General features: G+C 42.1%; 1 protein-coding gene across 1 annotated transcript in view; it reads right to left on the bottom strand.

Annotated features, from left to right (window-relative positions):
* Window positions 1-457: 457 nt before the first annotated feature.
* LOC142209117 (G-protein coupled receptor 54-like) overlaps window positions 458-18,403 on the bottom strand; it is an 87,925-nt gene continuing 69,979 nt past the window's right edge. Inside the window, exon 5 of the mRNA XM_075278060.1 lies at window positions 458-818. Coding sequence (XP_075134161.1) covers window positions 468-818 — 351 coding nt within the window. The 3' untranslated portion in view covers window positions 458-467. The remainder of the gene's footprint in view (window positions 819-18,403) is intronic.

The following is an 18,403-nucleotide window of genomic DNA, read 5'->3' as shown; positions in this document are numbered from 1 at the left end:
AACAGAGAGCTCCATTCCCCAAGCTCCCATTCACATCAACGGGCACTGAGTTGCAGTGACAGCGCTTGGACGCTATACATGGGATGGAGTTATCTGCTTCTGGCCCTATATTTTGTATAGGACAGGTGTTGTTAGTGGTTCTGTACAATTGCTGGCACTGTAAATAAAAACACCAGTATTAATTCATTTTTGAGAGCTTTTATGAAGTTTACTCCTATCATTATGTCTTGTGTACAACATATGGAAATAAATAGAAAATTAATTAATTAAATAAATAAATTAATTAATTAATTTAATCTAGAGATTCAAAACAAACAAACAAAATACTCACAATGCATAGAATATACATAACATAGACAAACACGACTAATAAAACCTTAAACAGCAGAAACATAGAATTCAATATGTTTGGCTACCACAAGTGCAAAATGCGTACTGCAGTTTTTAAGAAGTGGTTATTGCGTTGCTCAGGTTCCTGATGACATAAAGTGCATCTCCCTATTCCTCTCTGCACCAGTGATGCACTCAACCTTTGGCTTGAATATGAAAGGAAATGCTTTCTTAAATGACTTTCTGAAGTTAGCCCCCATGAAAGCGTACACAATAGGATTGACAGAGGAGTTGGAATAACACATACAGTGTGCAAAAATTTTTAGCTTGTAGGTTTCATAACTTTTTTGAAATTTTGAATCAAAGGCTTGAAACAAAATAAAAAGTTGAATGGGGCCCCAACAGATGGTGAAGAGTAGAACTATCACTACAACCATCCTGGATATCTTTGCACGTATGGCTTCAGATCTCTCTGCCAAGAGCTGAACCTGGAGGAAACAGAAAAAACAGGAAAGGTTTTCAGGACTTCAATGAGAAGCAGCTAAGCAAAGAGCTATATGTTATTCAAAGGATTGTTTGGGATTAGAACAAATGATCTGCTCCTTCCCAAAAACAAAAAAAAGCAAATATCAGCACAGTCTTCCAAACAATTATACTATTATAATATAATATACTAAACAATTTACCGACATATATAATAGTAGTCTCTACAAAAGTAATGCATTTCACGATATGCAAAAACCCTCCTATTAAAGGAGTTAGATAATTACGAATTAAACTTAACACCCTATTCCTTTCTACCTACTAAATTACTCAGTGTTCCAAAAACCTATATTTACCTAGATCATCAGGCAATCTTGTGACCACCCCAGGCTCATTTTCCAATCTTCCGGTAAAGCAATTTTCCAGGACAGGGGAAACATCACCTATGCTATCCCACAACCCCCCCCCCCCATCATACTTATCTGTATTCCACTCTAGACTTGGAGTAGACTAGCAGTATCGGGGGGGGGGGGGCATTTTATTTACAGATCTGCGGGGCACCAATGGGTGCCCCGTTTTCCCCGTCTCTGGCAAACTTGTTCCTCGCTCATTGGGAGGAAAGGTTTATCTTTTCTGACAGTAACCCTTTTGTGTCCTCTCTTCTCTGGTATGGGCGCTACATTGATGACCTACTCATTGTGTGGGTCGGAAATGTAGCGCCCATACCAGAGTTCATTGACTACCTGAATGGCAATGAACACGGGCTCGTGTTCACGTTTACATATCAGAGGATTTCCATCGACTTTTTAGATGTTACGCTGATTGGTGATGTGGAGGAGGGGAGGGTGCACACCTCACTATACCGTAAGCCAAGTGCAGGCAATAGTATCCTCAGAGGCAATAGTTGTCACCCACTGTACACTCTGAAAGGAGTTCCTGTTGGAGAACTCACGAGAACTAGGAGAGCGTGCAGTAGGGAGGATGATTTTGATATCCTGGGTAACCTTACTTTAGCTAGACTCAAGGAACGCAGTTATCTCACTTGGATGTTACAAAGGGCAGAGGTTAAAGTGAAATCGAGAAATAGAGATGAGCTTTTTATGGACAAACAAACATCTGGTAATAAAGAGAATAAATTGGTGTTCAGCACGGCTTTTAGCCCACAGTTTAATGAGATCAAAAAAATGGTCAAAAGAAATTTGCCAATTCTCGAATTGGACCCAATCACCAGTAACTTATTGGAAAATGGGGTACAGTTTGTTGAAAAAAGATGCCAAACATTAGGTAACATATTGTCCCCCAGTTATCTGCCCAGAGAAACCCCAACAATTCATAAAAAACAAAAAGGTTTTTTCAAGTGTGGTTCACCAAAATGCAAGGTTTGCGCTAAGGTTATTTCCTCACAAGAAATATATAGCAATGCTTCAGACTTTCACTTGGAAATCAGGGAACATCTAGATTGCAACTCTATGTGTGTTATTTATTGTATACGGTGTGTCCTCTGTGGTTTAGACTACATAGGATGCACAAGTAGGAAATTAAGTACTAGGATCAAGGAACACGTTAGAGATAGTTGTATGAAGGGGATGGAATATATGTCTGGCGCCTCTAGACATTTTCTGGAGGAACATGAGGGTAGCACCATTATCATGCGGTTCATTGGATTGGAAAAAGTACATCAATCTATTAGGGGTGGTAATTTAAAAGATGTTCTGTTAAAAAGAGAGGCATACTACATATTGAAATTCAATTGTAGATTCCCATCAGGTCTCAATATTAGAACAGACCTTACATACATTTATTGAGTATTGGGCATTGTTCAGACATGGGTACCATGCCTTTATATATGTGTACTCTCTAAATGTTAATTCAATATGATATATTAATGGACATTGTACTCATCTACTATCATATTTTGGTGGTGGTTTGCCACGGGTATGGATGGATATATATATGTCCTTCTATTTGGATTATAGGTTCATTTCCTTTTCTCCTCTTTTCTTATAGAGGAGATTTGCCAACTGCCCATTGGTCTGCTGGAGTCATGTGACCATGTACAAACAGAACAGTGGGTAGTGGCACTAATCTGTTGAATGTAAGATATGACTCCGCCTTGTGGGTGTATCCTCAATATCATTGGTGTTCCCTAGACCTTGTGATTAGCGTAACTACGTAATCTTATCATGAGGAACGTATATGCCTATGTTTTTGTTTTGCCGGACTGGTGGTTGGCAAGTTGTGAAATCTTGAGACAACGAAAAGTAAGTAACATCCTCTAGTTTCATGCCATGCGGAGGTTACATTATTTGTCGATTTAGTAAGGGTTATATGATATACCGTTACAGGTTTAGTTACGGTGTACTGAATATCTTCCGAGGAATCAAAGTTATTGGGTATTAATAGCACTAGATGGGCAAATAAGAATGGGATATAGCAAGGCAGGAGATATTGGAAATTGTGCGATTCAAGGTCTATTTGTACTATAGATCCAATGAATACCATCAATGTGTTTTTGAATTTAGTGCTATGTCTATGGTATTTTTGCTGTTAATATATTCTTTTTATATCTTTCCACATTCCTTACCTCTACACTGTATTATTCAAAGTGAAAGACAATGGATTATTGCGGATTGGTATGTAGATGGCTGGGGATAAAGTGGTTAAAATTAATTAGACTGGTGTGCTGCCTCTCTTTGGGTTATACTGTGAAGGGAAAACCCAGGTGGACCAATTACTGCAGACATGTTTATAAGGAAGTAAATGTTATTTGTTTTTTATGCCATGACTAAGAGGTAGGGGACCTCGAAACGCGTCAGCGTTTTTTATTTATTTTTTGTCTTTTCTTCTGTTATATCATGCACGTTACTATGGATTTTTAAGAGGATTCATTAAAAGTTGAATTTTAACTGGACCAAAGCATTGCGGACCTCAACAATTTGTTATTTTCACATGAAAGCTTTTCTCTTTGGAGTCCAGAGATTTGGAAGGTCGTGCACCCTTTGGAATCCATTACATGGTGAGTGGCAGTGTTTATCTATTTGGATTTTTTGTTTAAGCAGTATCGATATCCAACCAAAAACCACATACAGTCCTATGAAAAACTTTGGGCACCCCTATTAATCTTAATCATTTTTAGTTCTAAATATTTTGGTGTTTGCAACAGCCATTTCAGTTTGGTATATCTAATAACTGATGGACACAGTAATATTTCAGGATTGAAATGAGGTTTATTGTACTAACAGAAAATGTGCAATATGCATTAAACCAAAATTTGACCGGTGCAAAAGTATGGGCACCTCAACAGAAAAGTGACATTAATATTTAGTAGATCCTCCTTTTGCAAAGATAACAGCCTCTAGTCGCTTCCTGTAGCTTTTAATCAGTTCCTGGATCCTGGATGAAGGTATTTTGGACCATTCCTCTTTACAAAACAATTCAAGTTCAGTTAAGTTTCATGGTCGCCGAGCATGGACAGCCCGCTTCAAATCATCCCACAGATGTTCAATGATATTCAGGTCTGGGGACTGGGATGGCCATTCCAGAACATTGTAATTGTTCCTCTGCATGAATGCCTGAGTCGATTTGGAGCAGTGTTTTGGATCATTGTCTTGCTGAAATATCCATCCCTGGCGTAACTTCAACTTCGTCACTGATTCTTGAACATTATTCTCAAGAATCTGCTAATACTAAGTACTGTATTAGGCCGAGTTCACACGATGTATTATGGCACGTAATGTGGTACGTAGACGGCGCGGGAGGTTTTGCGGGCCGTATACGCGCCCATTGTTTTCAATGGAAGCCGATACCGTATACACGGTGCTATTTTGCGGCCACCGCAAAATCACGGCCGCAAAATAGCGCCGCGTATATGGTACCGGCTCCCATTGAAAACAATGGGAGCATATACGGCCCGCAAAACCTCCAGCGCCGTCTACGTACCACATTACATGCCGTAATACATCGTGTGAACCCGGCCTTACCCTGCCTAACCTGTCTACAATTGGACATAAATACAGGTAAGTAAGCTGTAAAGGAGACTAGCTTGGCAAAGTTGCCATCTCTATTCTTTCTCCCTTACTGCAGGTTAATAAGTTACCACTACCCTGCTTTATGGTGTATCGTAAATGACAACACCACACAAGCGTTTTTATTATCTATTTATTTTCTAGAGGGCTACATACCCTGAATAAAATACTATTTTATCTGTTCACAAATATATTTTTGGTCTTTTCAAGTTGTGAACGATATCTGTACAATAATTTGATACAGGGTCTTTTGATTAGTGCTTTTCAGACCCCAGAGTATAATGATCGGAGACCCAGGGGAGGTGACAAACATAAAAACAAGTGTTACTCACCTCTTCTAGTGATGTGCCACTCTCTGGCACATTCCCTATTGCTTTTGGCCCTCTTCAATGTTGGCATAGAAGTAATGTGGGTCAGGCCAGCGTCACGACGCATAATGGTGGAACATTATTTTTTATGGTCGGTCAACTCCCCTGAGCCTCTGGTCATTATACTCCGGGGTCTTTTTCTATAATAATAGCAGTTTTTTTGGGGGTCTCTCCAACAAATACTGTTTCTGTGGGCCCGCAGCCTCACTTACCTAACCCAACTCCTGCTCACAGCCATATCCATTTCCCTTTCTGCCATCCAGGTGGTCCCACATACATAATATGGGACGTAGAAGGGGAAGTGGAGGCAGCTGTGAGCAGGTGCGGGGTTCGGTAAGTTAATAGGGCCCGTTATCTGCTGGAGCTACTGCGCACGCTCCGGCGGCACTGCCATGGAGAAAAATGGCGCCAGAGTGTGCGCAGTAGCTCCGGAGGTACTGCTCTAGCCTCTACTTGTTTTTTGGATCATTGGCATTAAAACTATATATTTGAGTCATTATGTTGAAGATTCTCCTATTTTGGAGGTTATGGATGTGGAATTGTTCCAAGTTTTTGCCTACACAGAGAAAGATAAGGAGAGAATCTTACTTGAACTGGAGGGAAACGCTGCCTTTTGACCACTCCATCATCATTTGAACTCAGGAAGAAGCTGGAACTGGAATCTAGACGTCTAATGACTTTTTCAATTACATTTGCTAACCTTGGATGAATATAGAAATCATTGTATACCCAGAGGTCGCGTATTAGACTTAATTTATTTTCTCAAGATAAGTTGTTTTGTACTAACTGTATACAAATATCAAACTCATATCAGTACTCCATGGACTTGCTGCTCCTTAATATTGAGTATTTACAAAAGGAGATTATTAAAGGGGTTTTCCTATCTCAAGGATCCTATCTATACTGGTAGCTTATGTAAATTGAAGACTTTTCCTAAATATATTGCTTTAGAAATGCTGCTTTGTTTGCCTAGTATGTGACCTTATTTCTTCCATTGTTTACACAATGCTGGTTGCTATAACCACGGATCTGGGAGATAGGACAAGTGACGTCACTTACTTAGTGCCGTCAGGACAATCGTTCAGCTAATTGCAGTTTGCCGATAAAGCTGAGTCTGTTCTCTCTCTATATAATCACACAAATAACATGGAGTCCATTCTGTTCAAGCATCTGCATATTATCTGATCTATCTAAGTGTTCTGTGTCCCGTTCAGCAAGAGGGAGGAGGGGGGAGAGAAGTACAGGAAGTGAGAAGCAGACACTGCAGGCAGAGTGTTGAGACACTGAGATGGGAAAATCACTTCAACATTAAATATAGAGATGTTGAATGCTGAAATGATGTAAAATTCTTTAAAAGAGCTATTAGACGTACTACAATTTACAAAATTAAGCAACGCATATTAAAGTTCCTTTAGAACAATATGAGTGATGGTTTATTAATTTTTGATACCCTTCTTGCATGAGAACTAATGAGACTATAACTTATTACCTGATATTTTTGTTCCTACTACTTTTATTACCCGGGAGACTAGTTATATTATGCAAATATTGCTATACAGAACCTCTTTGCCTTATTCACCTTATTACATACCTATTTTCAACATGCTACTTGAGGAGATCACCACCACATAGTGGACTTTGTGGATCAAGATTGGATCATCTAATATTGACTGAACTGTTACCAATTGTATTCTATCTTATAATCATTTATACTTTGGTACCGTAGGTTAGTCTGAATTGCTTATTTTGTATATCTCAGATGGTATATTTACTTTTGATGTATTAATATGTATATCTAATATTAATTACATTGAGACATTACCTGTTTAACCTCAGATGCATTAACATTAGTGTTGAGCGAATAGTATTCGAATCCTAGATTTGAATACCACTGCTCACATAGGAATGAATGGGAGCGGCCAACGCGAAGGGGTTAAGCACCGGCCGCTGGTGCCTGCAGCGCGCCAGCCACTCCCATTCATTCCTATGGAGCGAGGTATTTGAAACTAGAGTTTTGAATAATATTCGATCATCTCTAATTAACATGATTAAAGAGTTTTCTGGGCAAAAAGTCATTTATCAAAAAAACTTAGAGCTATTAATGGGTTAATAAATGCCACCAAATACCTTTAGCAGTGTTTTGAGTGATTTCTTGGGTTCTCAGTGAGCTCATTGCATCCTCTGTGTTTGCTTACATCCATAACTTCCTGCACTTTGTTTCCCACAAGTTCCATCACGCCTCACTTCTTCTCCCTTTCTCACACACTCCCCCCTCCCTGTTTCCCTAGCTATCCCACCCACTACACCCTCAGCTGCCCTTTTCAGACTCTTTGTTCTCAATCAAGCACATAGGCTCATTCAAGATATAGTAGATCTACATATAGATCTACTGTAGATATATATGTAGATCTACTATATATATATATATATATATAGATCTACAACGTTCCTGCTGAACTCTCTCCCTGTGGACAATCATGAGGATAAGGCCTGGTTCACATCTACGTCCAGTATTTCGTTCGGGGAGTCCGCTTATGGACTCCCCGAATGGAATACTGAACGCATTAAAACACTGTTAGCTGCAAGTAGCACTTTTTTCTTCGCACGATTCGTGCGGACACCGCGCAGAAAACACACAAACCAATTATAGTCTATGCATTTGGTATTCCATTAGGGGGTCCCCAAGCGGACTTTCTGAACAGAATACCGAATGCAGATGTAAACCAGGCCAAAAAATAAGGATTCCAGATGGACAGCAACCAATCCATGGGGTGTTTTTTTTTCTTAATCAAGGACTATGGAAAATGGATTAGAAATTGATTAGGGCGGGTTCACACCTGCGTCCTGGTCTCCGCTTTCAGGTTTCCGTCTTCTGCCCGAGACACTGGACAGAAGACGGAAACCAGCAGTCACTTTTCAAACCCATCCTTTTGATTGGGTTTGCAAAGTGTCCACCCATGAGCGTTTTGTGGTCTCCACGGCAAAACGGTTTTTTTTTAACTGGACACAAAGGACTTTGTGTCCGGTTTAAAGAAAAACGGGTTCTCTGTGGAGACCACAAAACGCTCACAGTCTCTTGTAGGCAGAAGACGGAAACCTGAAAGTGAAAACCGGGGCGCAGATGTGGACCCGCCCTTACATACTGATAGCAATCAGTTTGTGTCCGTTTTGCGCCTCCTCAGAATGAAGAAGAGGGGAGAAAAAACAAAACAAAAACTGGCTGGTCAAAAACTGATTACAAACTTTCACATTCACATCTGTGCCCTGGCCTCCACTTTCAGTGTCCATCCGTGAGCACCTGTGAGCGTTTTGTGCTCTCCGCGGCGAAACAGTTTTTTTAAAAATCAGACACAAAGTCCTGCATGTTCAACTTTGTGTCCGGTTAAAGAAAAACGGTTTCGCCGCTCAAAGTACAAAATGCTCACAGGCGCTCACGGCCAGACACTTTCCAAACCCATTTAAATGAATGGGTTTGGAAACTTGACTGCAGGTTTTCGTCTCCTATCCAGTTTCTCGGGCACGGAAACCTGCAAAACGGAGGTCGGGCGCTGGTGTGAAACCGCCCTCACACAGTTTTAATCTGGACCATTTGAAATCAGTTTTTTGAAGATGTCAAATACTGATTTCAAATGGATTTGCCAAATGCAGATGTGAACAGGGACTTATCAGTTTAGCATCTATTTTTAATAGGCACTTAAAAAATTAAATAAATAAAAAATAAGAAGTCTTTTTTTACTCAATTCACCAATTATTTTTTAACAGCCATAACTCAGATGTCAAATCATCTATTAAAAATGGATTCAATGAACGTCTAGCATAGCTGGTTTTACCATTGTGTGAAAAAGGACTTAGATAATATGTTTTACACATATGTTTTTCTACATTACTCTTGTGTCATAGGTCCTTCAAAACCTTTATACGTGTCTATATACCAGTATATCTCACTCATTTTATCTATCAATATATGTGCATATACATGAATCCAGTATTGTCAACACACGCACATATATATATATATATATATATATATATATATATATATATATATATATATACTAGCTATAACCCGTGACTTCGGCGGCGGCCCCCTGATGCCTGCGCAAACCCCCAACGCCCCTCTACTTGTGGCCAGAGTGAGCCTGCCCCCAGTATCTTGTCCCCCCCTCATCTCGGCCCCCAGTATCTAGTCCCCCCCATCTCGGCCCTCAGTATGTTGTCCCCCCATCTATGCCCCCAGTATGTTGTCCCCACCCTATCTCTGCCCCCAGTATCTTCCCCCCCTATCTCTGCCCCCAGCTTCATGTCCCCCCATCTCTGCCCCCAGTTTCTTCCCCCCCATCTCTGCCCCCAGTTTCTTCCCCCATTTCTGCCCCCAGATTCATGTCCCCCATCTCTTCCTCCAGATTCATGTCCCCCCATCTCTGCCCCCAGTATCTTGTCCCCCCATCTCTGCCCCCAGTATCTTGTCCCCCCCATCTCTGCCCCCAGTATCTTGTCCCCCCATCTCTGCTCCCAGTTTCTTCACCCCCATCTCTGCCCCCAGCTTCATGTCCCCCCTTCTCTGCCCCCAGTTCACTTCATGTGCCCCCAGTGTCTTGCCCCCCAGTCTCATGTTCCCCCATCCCTGCCCCCACCCCCTACATCGTCCCCTGTGTAGTAGCTCTCACCTTTGTCTCTCTCCTCTGCTCCTGTGTCTGCTGGCTGCCTGCACACACTTCTCGTGCTGCTCCCTGCGGCGTTTATGTAGCAGAGCAGGCCCGGCGTCATAGCAACCTGACGCCGGAGCTCGCTGTTCTTCATACAGGACACAGACAGCAGCGGGGGAAACTGAAGCTGGGGACACCGCCCTGGGGACACCTCCTCCCCCCCTGGGACACGCCCCCCGGAACTTCCCCCGGGACACCCCCTCCCCCCGCTGCACTGACCTGTATGTGTAGTGTGGGGTGCAGCAGCCTCTTCCGTGATGTGTGTAGGCAGCTTGGTATAGCTGCGGCTCCAGGACCCTGTAGGCCTTCAAAGAAAAGAACACGGTCCCTACAGTCAAACATGGTGGAGGTTCCCTGATGTTTTGGGGTTGCTTTGCTGCCTCTGGCACTGGACTGCTTGACCGTCTGCATGGCATTATGAGGTCTGAAGACTACCAACAAATTTTGCAGCATAATGTAGGGCCCAGTGTGAGAAAGCTGGGTCTCCCTCAGAGGTCATGGGTCTTCCAGCAGGACAATGACCCAAAACACACTTCAAAAAGCACTAGAAAATGGTTTGAGAGAAAGCACTGGAGACTTGTAAAGTGGCCAGCAATGAGTCCAGACCTGAATCCCATAGAACACCTGTGGAGAGATCTCTTGATGGCAGTTTGGAGAAGGCACCCTTCAAATCTCAGGGACCTGGAGCAGTTTGCCAAAGAAGAATGGTCTAAAATTCCAGCAGAGCATTTTAAGAAACTCATTGATGGTTACCGGAAGCGGTTGTTCACAGTTATTTTGTCTAATGGTTGTGCTACCAAGTATTAGGCTGAGGGTGCCAATACTTTTGTCCGGCCCATTTTTGGAGTTTTGTGTAAAATGATCAATGATTTGACTTTTTTTTCATTCTCTTTTGTGTTTTTTCATTGCAAGCAAAATAAATGAAGATATTAATGCCAAAGACTTTGTGCTTGCAATCATTTTCTGGAAGAAACGGTATTATCTGACAGAATTGAAGGGGTGCCAATACTTTTGGCCAACACTGTATGTGATGTTGCAAAGCCACAGGTCATAGTTCACACACTTGTTCAACTCTCTCATAAACTACCATAGAAGTGAAATATGTATGCTGGTAGTAGTAGTTCCACATCCGCTGTAGATCCAAACTTGCTTTTCCCTGATGTAACTAATTCACATTATGGACACAATGTCATTGTGGCTTGAATGTCCCTGTTTATACTGATCTCGGCAATGTAGTTGATGTTTTTCATGTCACGGTGACCTGAGCGTCTATAACCGTCATCATCTCATCAATTCACAATCCGGTTTCAAGATTATTTTGTTTTCTATGTCTAATCCATAGTTAACAAATCCTTTATGTCACACAGTAACCACAAAAATCCATAAATAGATACTGTCATGACTTATATTGCATACAACATCAAGATTTCATCAATTTTCTTTTTGCTTTGTAGACATTTTGATTTGACCACCTACATCACATTGTTCAGCCTACCTTCCCGTATTTTTTTCCCCAGGACATAGTACTACTATCATCTTGTGTGCTGTGAACAAACGCAAAGAAGCCTTTCAAAATACAAGGGGAAAAAAAAAACTGTAACCAATGGTTTCCCGATCACACAGTTGAACGCGTTCGCAATTATAAAGATTATGTAAATAAAAAATCCTCTTCATTTTCCGCCGCCGGCTTTTTCACATGGCTAGCCGTGATGTGATGCCGATAGAATGCATCAGCATTCCATCGCGGCACCCCGCTCCAGATAAATGGGCCTAATCAGGAGGGAGTCTCGAGCTGCGGAATCCGCAGCAGGATCGAGCAGAGCACTTCTTTTTTCTGCGTCCTACTGCGATCTCTACCTCCTATTGAAAACAATGGGGGAGCGGATTCAGAAGAAATCTGCTCCAGATTCAGGAGCGAAATCCACCCCCAAATCTGCAGCGAATTCCTCTCTGTGAACTGACCCTTGTAGCACACTTGTGTTTATTATGTTATATCTACTATTATTTACAAATGTAAACACATTTCTTATAACATTTTTCTGATTGAAATTCTTTAAAAAAACTATTGGTATTGCAACTACTTCTTTTCCATTTTTCATATGCTTATTCTGTACAATAATGATTGCTATAGTTGTAAATAAGCGCAATAGAGAGCACCACAGGACACATCCCTTTCATGTCAAGCATGGATTTTCTTATTACATACATTTATAGATTGGTTCAGGCTTAGACTGTCCCAAATGGGAATATTTGATTTCCCAAAAGGGCCCCTGATCCGGTGGGGCTAGTAGTCCCTTAGTCCCTACAAACAGCTTCAATGTAGTCATCTCACTACAGACCTGACTAAAATGGAGTTGCTGCAGGTACAATAGGTTCCTGGTCTCAGTGTATTCTGTAGTTACTATAGGTAGGTTCATGATCTGGGTTTATTCTGTAGTTACTACAGGTAGGTTCATGGTCTGAGCGTATTCTGTAGTTACTATAGGTAGGTTCCTGGTCTCGGTGTATTCTGTAGTTACTATAGGTAGGTTCATGGTCTCAGTGTATTCTGTAGTTACTATAGGTAGGTTCACGGTCCGGGTGTATTCTGTAGTTACTATAGGTAGGTTCATGGTCTCAGTGTATTCTGTAGTTACTATAGGTAGGTTCACGGTCTGGGTGTATTCTGTAGTTACTATAGGTAGGTTCATGGTCTCAGTGTATTCTGTAGTTATTATAGGTAGGTTCATGGTCTCAGTGTATTCTGTAGTTACTATAGGTAGGTTCATGGTCTCAGTGTATTCTGTAGTTACTATAGGTAGGTTCATGGTCTCAGTGTATTCTGTAGTTACTATAGGTAGGTTCATGGTCTCAGTGTATTCTGTAGTTACTATAGGTAGGTTCATGATCTGGGTTTATTCTGTAGTTACTACAGGTAGGTTCATGGTCTGAGCGTATTCTGTAGTTACTATAGGTAGGTTCCTGGTCTCGGTGTATTCTGTAGTTACTATAGGTAGGTTCATGGTCTTGGTGTATTCTGTAGTTACTATAGGTAGGTTCATGGTCTCAGTGTATTCTGTAGTTACTATAGGTAGGTTCACGGTCTGGGTGTATTCTGTAGTTACTATAGGTAGGTTCATGGTCTCAGTGTATTCTGTAGTTACTATAGGTAGGTTCAAGGTCTGGGTGTATTCTGTAGTTACTATAGGTAGGTTCATGGTCTCAGTGTATTCTGTAGTTACTATAGGTAGGTTCATGGTCTCAGTGTATTCTGTAGTTACTATAGGTAGGTTCACGGTCTGGGTGTATTCTGTAGTTACTATAGGTAGATTCATGGTCCGGGTGTATTCTGTAGTTACTATAGGTAGGTTCACGGTCCGGGTGTATTCTGTAGTTACTATAGGTAGGTTCACGGTCCAGGTGTATTCTGTAGTTACTATAGGTAGGTTCATGGTCTCAGTGTATTCTGTAGTTACTATAGGTAGGTTCATGGTCTCAGTGTATTCTGTAGTTACTATAGGTAGGTCCTCCATACAACAACTCCATTCTAGTTCTTGGTGCTTTCTGTGAAAGTCAGCACATAGGTAGCAGCCCCGCAATGTTCAGCTCACAACAGCATACAGGCGGCAGCCCCCGGAAGTCCTCCAGGGACTGGAGCCCACGTCCAACCCCCACAACACAAAGCAGGCAGCCCTTCCTCCTCCCTACACTTAGGTGGCAAGCAGTGGTGTAACTACCGGGGTAGCAGGGGTAGAGGCTGCCACAGGGCCCGGGACATTAGGGGCTCGGCAACAGCCGCTACCGCTATGTTTTTTTAAATTTTCTTAATAGGCCGTTACCGGCTGGAGTTAATTAACAATCCTGGAAGGGGCTGGGATCGGTAAGTCACACCGCGGGCCCCACAAACATCATTATTATACTCGGGGGTCTTTTCAGACCCCCGAGTATAATGATCAGAGGTCCAAGGGAGGTAAAGTAACATAAAAAACCATGTTACCTCTCTGGGCAGGCTTCTCTTTGGGCAGGCTTCTGTGACTCTCCCTGACATCACATGACTAGGGCCTGCATCCCGGGTCATGTGCCGTCCCGGACATCATTGAAGATGGCTGATACCGCTGAGGACTGCAGTGGAGCTGGGGATAGGTAAGTAACATTGATTTTTTATGTTGGTATCCCCTTCAGTCTCCGATTATTATACTCTGGGGTCTGAAAAGACCCCAGAGTATAATAATTGTTCATGGGTGTCCACAATGGGGCATAATACTGTGTGTATGGGCCACTATGGGACATAATTCTGTGTGTAGGGGCCACCATGGGGCATAATACTGTGTGCATTCACAGCACTATGGGGCATAGTACTGTATGTAGGGGTCACTATGGGACATAATAGAGAGCGCAGGAATGGGGGAGATGTTCAGGGTCTTTGGCGGGGGTGGGGGGGCATGTCAAAATTTTGCCATGGGGCCCTGCCGTTCCTAGTTACGCCACTGGTGGCAAGACCCCAGGGGCCCGACCCCTCCAATACACAGGCAGCACCCCAGGGACCACCACCATAAAACCCCACGCAAACACAGGCAACACCACAGGAATCCCCTACGTACATGAAGGTAGTACCCCAGGGACACGCACACCACACGGCAGCACCCCTCGGACTCTACGCAATATGCACAAAAGTGGAATTACCAAGGGACCACCACCAGCACCTCCTCACACACACAGGTATCACCCCAGGGACCCCCATACAGAGCCACCTTCAGAACCCCAACTTACACAAGAAATAACCTCCACATACAAAATCAATACCCCAGGGATACCATACAGACACATGCAGCAGCCCCCCAGGGACCCAAACCTCCCCTGATTACATGCCAGCAGCACCCCAAGGATCCCTGCCTCCCTGAAGATATCAGCAGCAACCCAAAGGCCTCTCCCCTTAGATATCAGCAGAACTCCATAGACCCCTGAGCCCCCTTTTAGATTCCAGCAGCTCCCCAAAGTCCCCCAAAGACGTGTGGACGGGAGGGGAGGAGAGGATTGGAGGAAGGGAGGTGGATGGGAATAGAGCCTGTGACGCTCTATTTCCGGAAGCGACCAAACGGAATGTCACAGGATATTATGAAGATGTGCCTGGAGTGGTCATGGGACCGCCCCAGCAATAGTGGTAAATAAGCAGTTTTCATAATGAATGTCATTTATAAAGTTGGTGTGTGTGTTTGTGTGTGTGTGTGTGTGGGGGGGGAGTGTTTAGTTTAATGACAAAATGTTTTTTTTTAATCTTTAATTTAATACCAATGACATCTTGAGGCTTTACAAAGATAATAAATTTATTATGCATAGATATTAATAGTGATGTATTTTTTTATTTATATTTTTGTGACTTTGTACCTTCATGATCCGTACATGTATATTAGAATAGTTTGCTATTGTTTGTTAGCTTGTTAAACTAAAATTCACTGAGATAAATGATACTATTTCCCCAACGTAAAAATCACAGACGAGAAAACACTTTTCCCTTTTGAGAGACCACCATAGAAAATCATAAAGCTAAAACTTTATTAAATGATATCTAAAAAAACATGAATACTTGTGGAAACTAGTAAAATCCAATTGACAACCTCAAATCTAAGCCGCAGTTCACTCCACAAAGGTTGCTGAATGTATTGAATGACTAATACATACCACATGTAAGGGGCAGGAATTCAGTAGTTCAGCTAGTCTCTCCCTACATAGTATATACAGTATATACAGTCCTATGAAAAAGTTTGGGCACCCCTATTAATCTTAATCATTTTTTGTTCTAAATATTTTGGTGTTTGCAACAACCATTTCAGTTTGATATATCTAATAACTGATGGACACAGTAATATTTCAGGATTGAAATGAGGTTTATTGTACTAACAGAAAATGTGCAATATGCATTAAACCAAAATTTGACCGGTGCAAAAGTATGGGCACCCTTATCATTTTATTGATTTGAATTCCCCTAACTACTTTTTACTGACTTACTGAAGCACAAAATTGGTTTTGTAACCTCAGTGAGCTTTGAACTTCATAGCCAGATGTATCCAATCATAAGAAAAGGTATTTAAGGTGGCCAATTGCAAGTTGATCTCCTATTTGAATCTCCTCTGAAGAGTGGCATCATGGGCTACTCAAAACAACTCTCAAATGATCTGAAAACAAAGATTGTTCAACATAGTTGTTCAGGGGAAGGATACAAAAAGTTGTCTCAGAGATTTAACCTGTCAGTTTCCACTGTGAGGAACATAGTAAGGAAATGGAAGACCACAGGGACAGTTCATGTTAAGCCCAGAAGTGGCAGGCCAAGAAAAATATCAGAAAGGCAGAGAAGAAGAATGGTGAGAACAGTCAAGGACAATCCACAGACCACCTCCAAAGAGCTGCAGCATCATCTTGCTGCAGATGGTGTCACTGTGCATCGGTCAACTATACAGCGCACTTTGCACAAATAGAAGCTGTATGGGAGAGTGATGAGAAAGAAGCCGTTTCTGCACGTACGCCACAAATAGAGTTGCCTGAGGTATGAAAAAGCACATTTGGACAAGGCAGCTTCATTTTGGAAACAAAAATTGAGTTGTTTGGTTATAAAAAAAGGCGTTATGCATGGCGTCCAAAAAGAAACAGCATTCCAAGAAAAACACATGCTACCCACTGTAAAATTTGGTGGAGGTTCCATCATGCTTTGGGGCTGTGTGGCCAATGCCGGCATCGGGAATCTTGTTAAAGTTGAGGGTCGCATGGATTCCACTCAGTATCAGCAGATTCTTGAGAATAATGTTCAAGAATCAGTGACGAAGTTGAAGTTACGCCGGGGATGGATATTTCAGCAAGACAATGATCCAAAACACCGCTCCAAATCCTCAGGCATTCATGCAGAGGAACAATTACAATGTTCTGGAATGGCCATCCCAGTCCCCAGACCTGAATATCATTGAACATCTGTGGGATGATTTGAAGCGGGCTGTCCATGCTCGGCGACCATCTAACTTAACTGAACTTGAATTGTTTGTCCAAAATACCTTTATCCAGGATCCAGGAACTGATTAAAAGCTACAGGAAGCGACTAGAGGCTGTTATCTTTGCAAAAGGAGGATCTACTAAATATTAATGTCACTTTTCTGTTGAGGTGCCCATACTTTTGCACCGGTCAAATTTTGGTTTAATGCATATTGCACATTTTCTGTTAGTACAATAAACCTCATTTCAATCCTGAAATATTACTGTGTCCATCAGTTATTAGATATATCAAACTGAAATGGCTGTTATAAACACCAAAATATTTAGAACTAAAAATGATTAAGATTAATAGGGGTGCCCAAACTTTTTCATAGCACTGTATATATATATATATATATATATATATATATATATATATATATATATATATTCGACTCCATCACCAAAATCAAGAGTGAGACGTTTTGCTTAGAGGCTATTGAAATGTTATTACCAGGACTCCTTCAAATTGCAGATGATGTGCCCCCCTCCTTCCTGAGGCTAGTGGTCTATTGCCACACCAACAGGGGTTAGAGAAGCAGACAATCTGCTAATGGGTCACTGGAATAAAGCCAACAGAGCACCCTTACAAACACTCCACTTCATAGATACTACAACACAACCCTACGCGTCTCCTCAACAAATGGATTAAAAAAGCTGCTATTAAAATCATAATGAACGGTGAAATCGTCTGACCGCCTGCAGGTAAGAGAGTCAGGTATATATATGTTGCCGGGAAATGATGAAACTGGGGATTTGATCAATTCACGGAAGATGTTAAAATAACAACTCTGTGGGGTCATTTCTAGAGATGAGCGAACAGTAAAATGTTCGATATTCGATATTCGTTACGAATAGCATCTCAATATTCAACTATTTGAACGAATATCGAACCGCATTATAGTCTATTGGAGAAAATGCTTCGCTACAGGGGATCCCATCGTTCGACTCAGGAGAGTCACTAAGTCCACTAAGACACCCCAGGAAATGATGCCAACACCCTGGAAAGCAACTGGGACAGCAGGGGCATCAAGTACTTTTATTATGTCGGGATCCCCGTCAGCTTGCGATATGCCGGAGCTAACTATTTCCCATAGGAATGCATTGACCAGCGTTGATTGGCCGAATGCCCGTACAGTGGCCAATCAACGCTGGTCAATGCATTTCTATAGCGAGATATAGCAGAGCCCGTGCGGTTAGCCCAGCTACTCCGGACACTGGAGATGAAAGAGCTCTGCACTACACCCAACCATCCCTCCAGCTCCTCCTCCTGTCACACACATGTCTGGTGTAACAGAACTCAGCACACACTCAGCTCTGCTACATCTATACACTCTGTTGTAGAGATGTAGTAGAGCTGAGTGTGTGTTGAGCTTTGCTACATACGAGATGTGTGTGACAGGAGGAGTAGATGGAGGGATGGTTGGGTGTAGTGCAGAGCTTGTCAATGTTAGCAGTCCAGCTCTTCTACATCCGGAATAGTTGAGCTGAGTGT

The sequence above is a fragment of the Leptodactylus fuscus genome, chromosome 1 (genome assembly GCF_031893055.1).
Source record: "Leptodactylus fuscus isolate aLepFus1 chromosome 1, aLepFus1.hap2, whole genome shotgun sequence".
Lineage (NCBI taxonomy): Eukaryota > Metazoa > Chordata > Amphibia > Anura > Leptodactylidae > Leptodactylus > Leptodactylus fuscus.
This window is presented reverse-complemented; position numbering and strand designations above follow the sequence as displayed.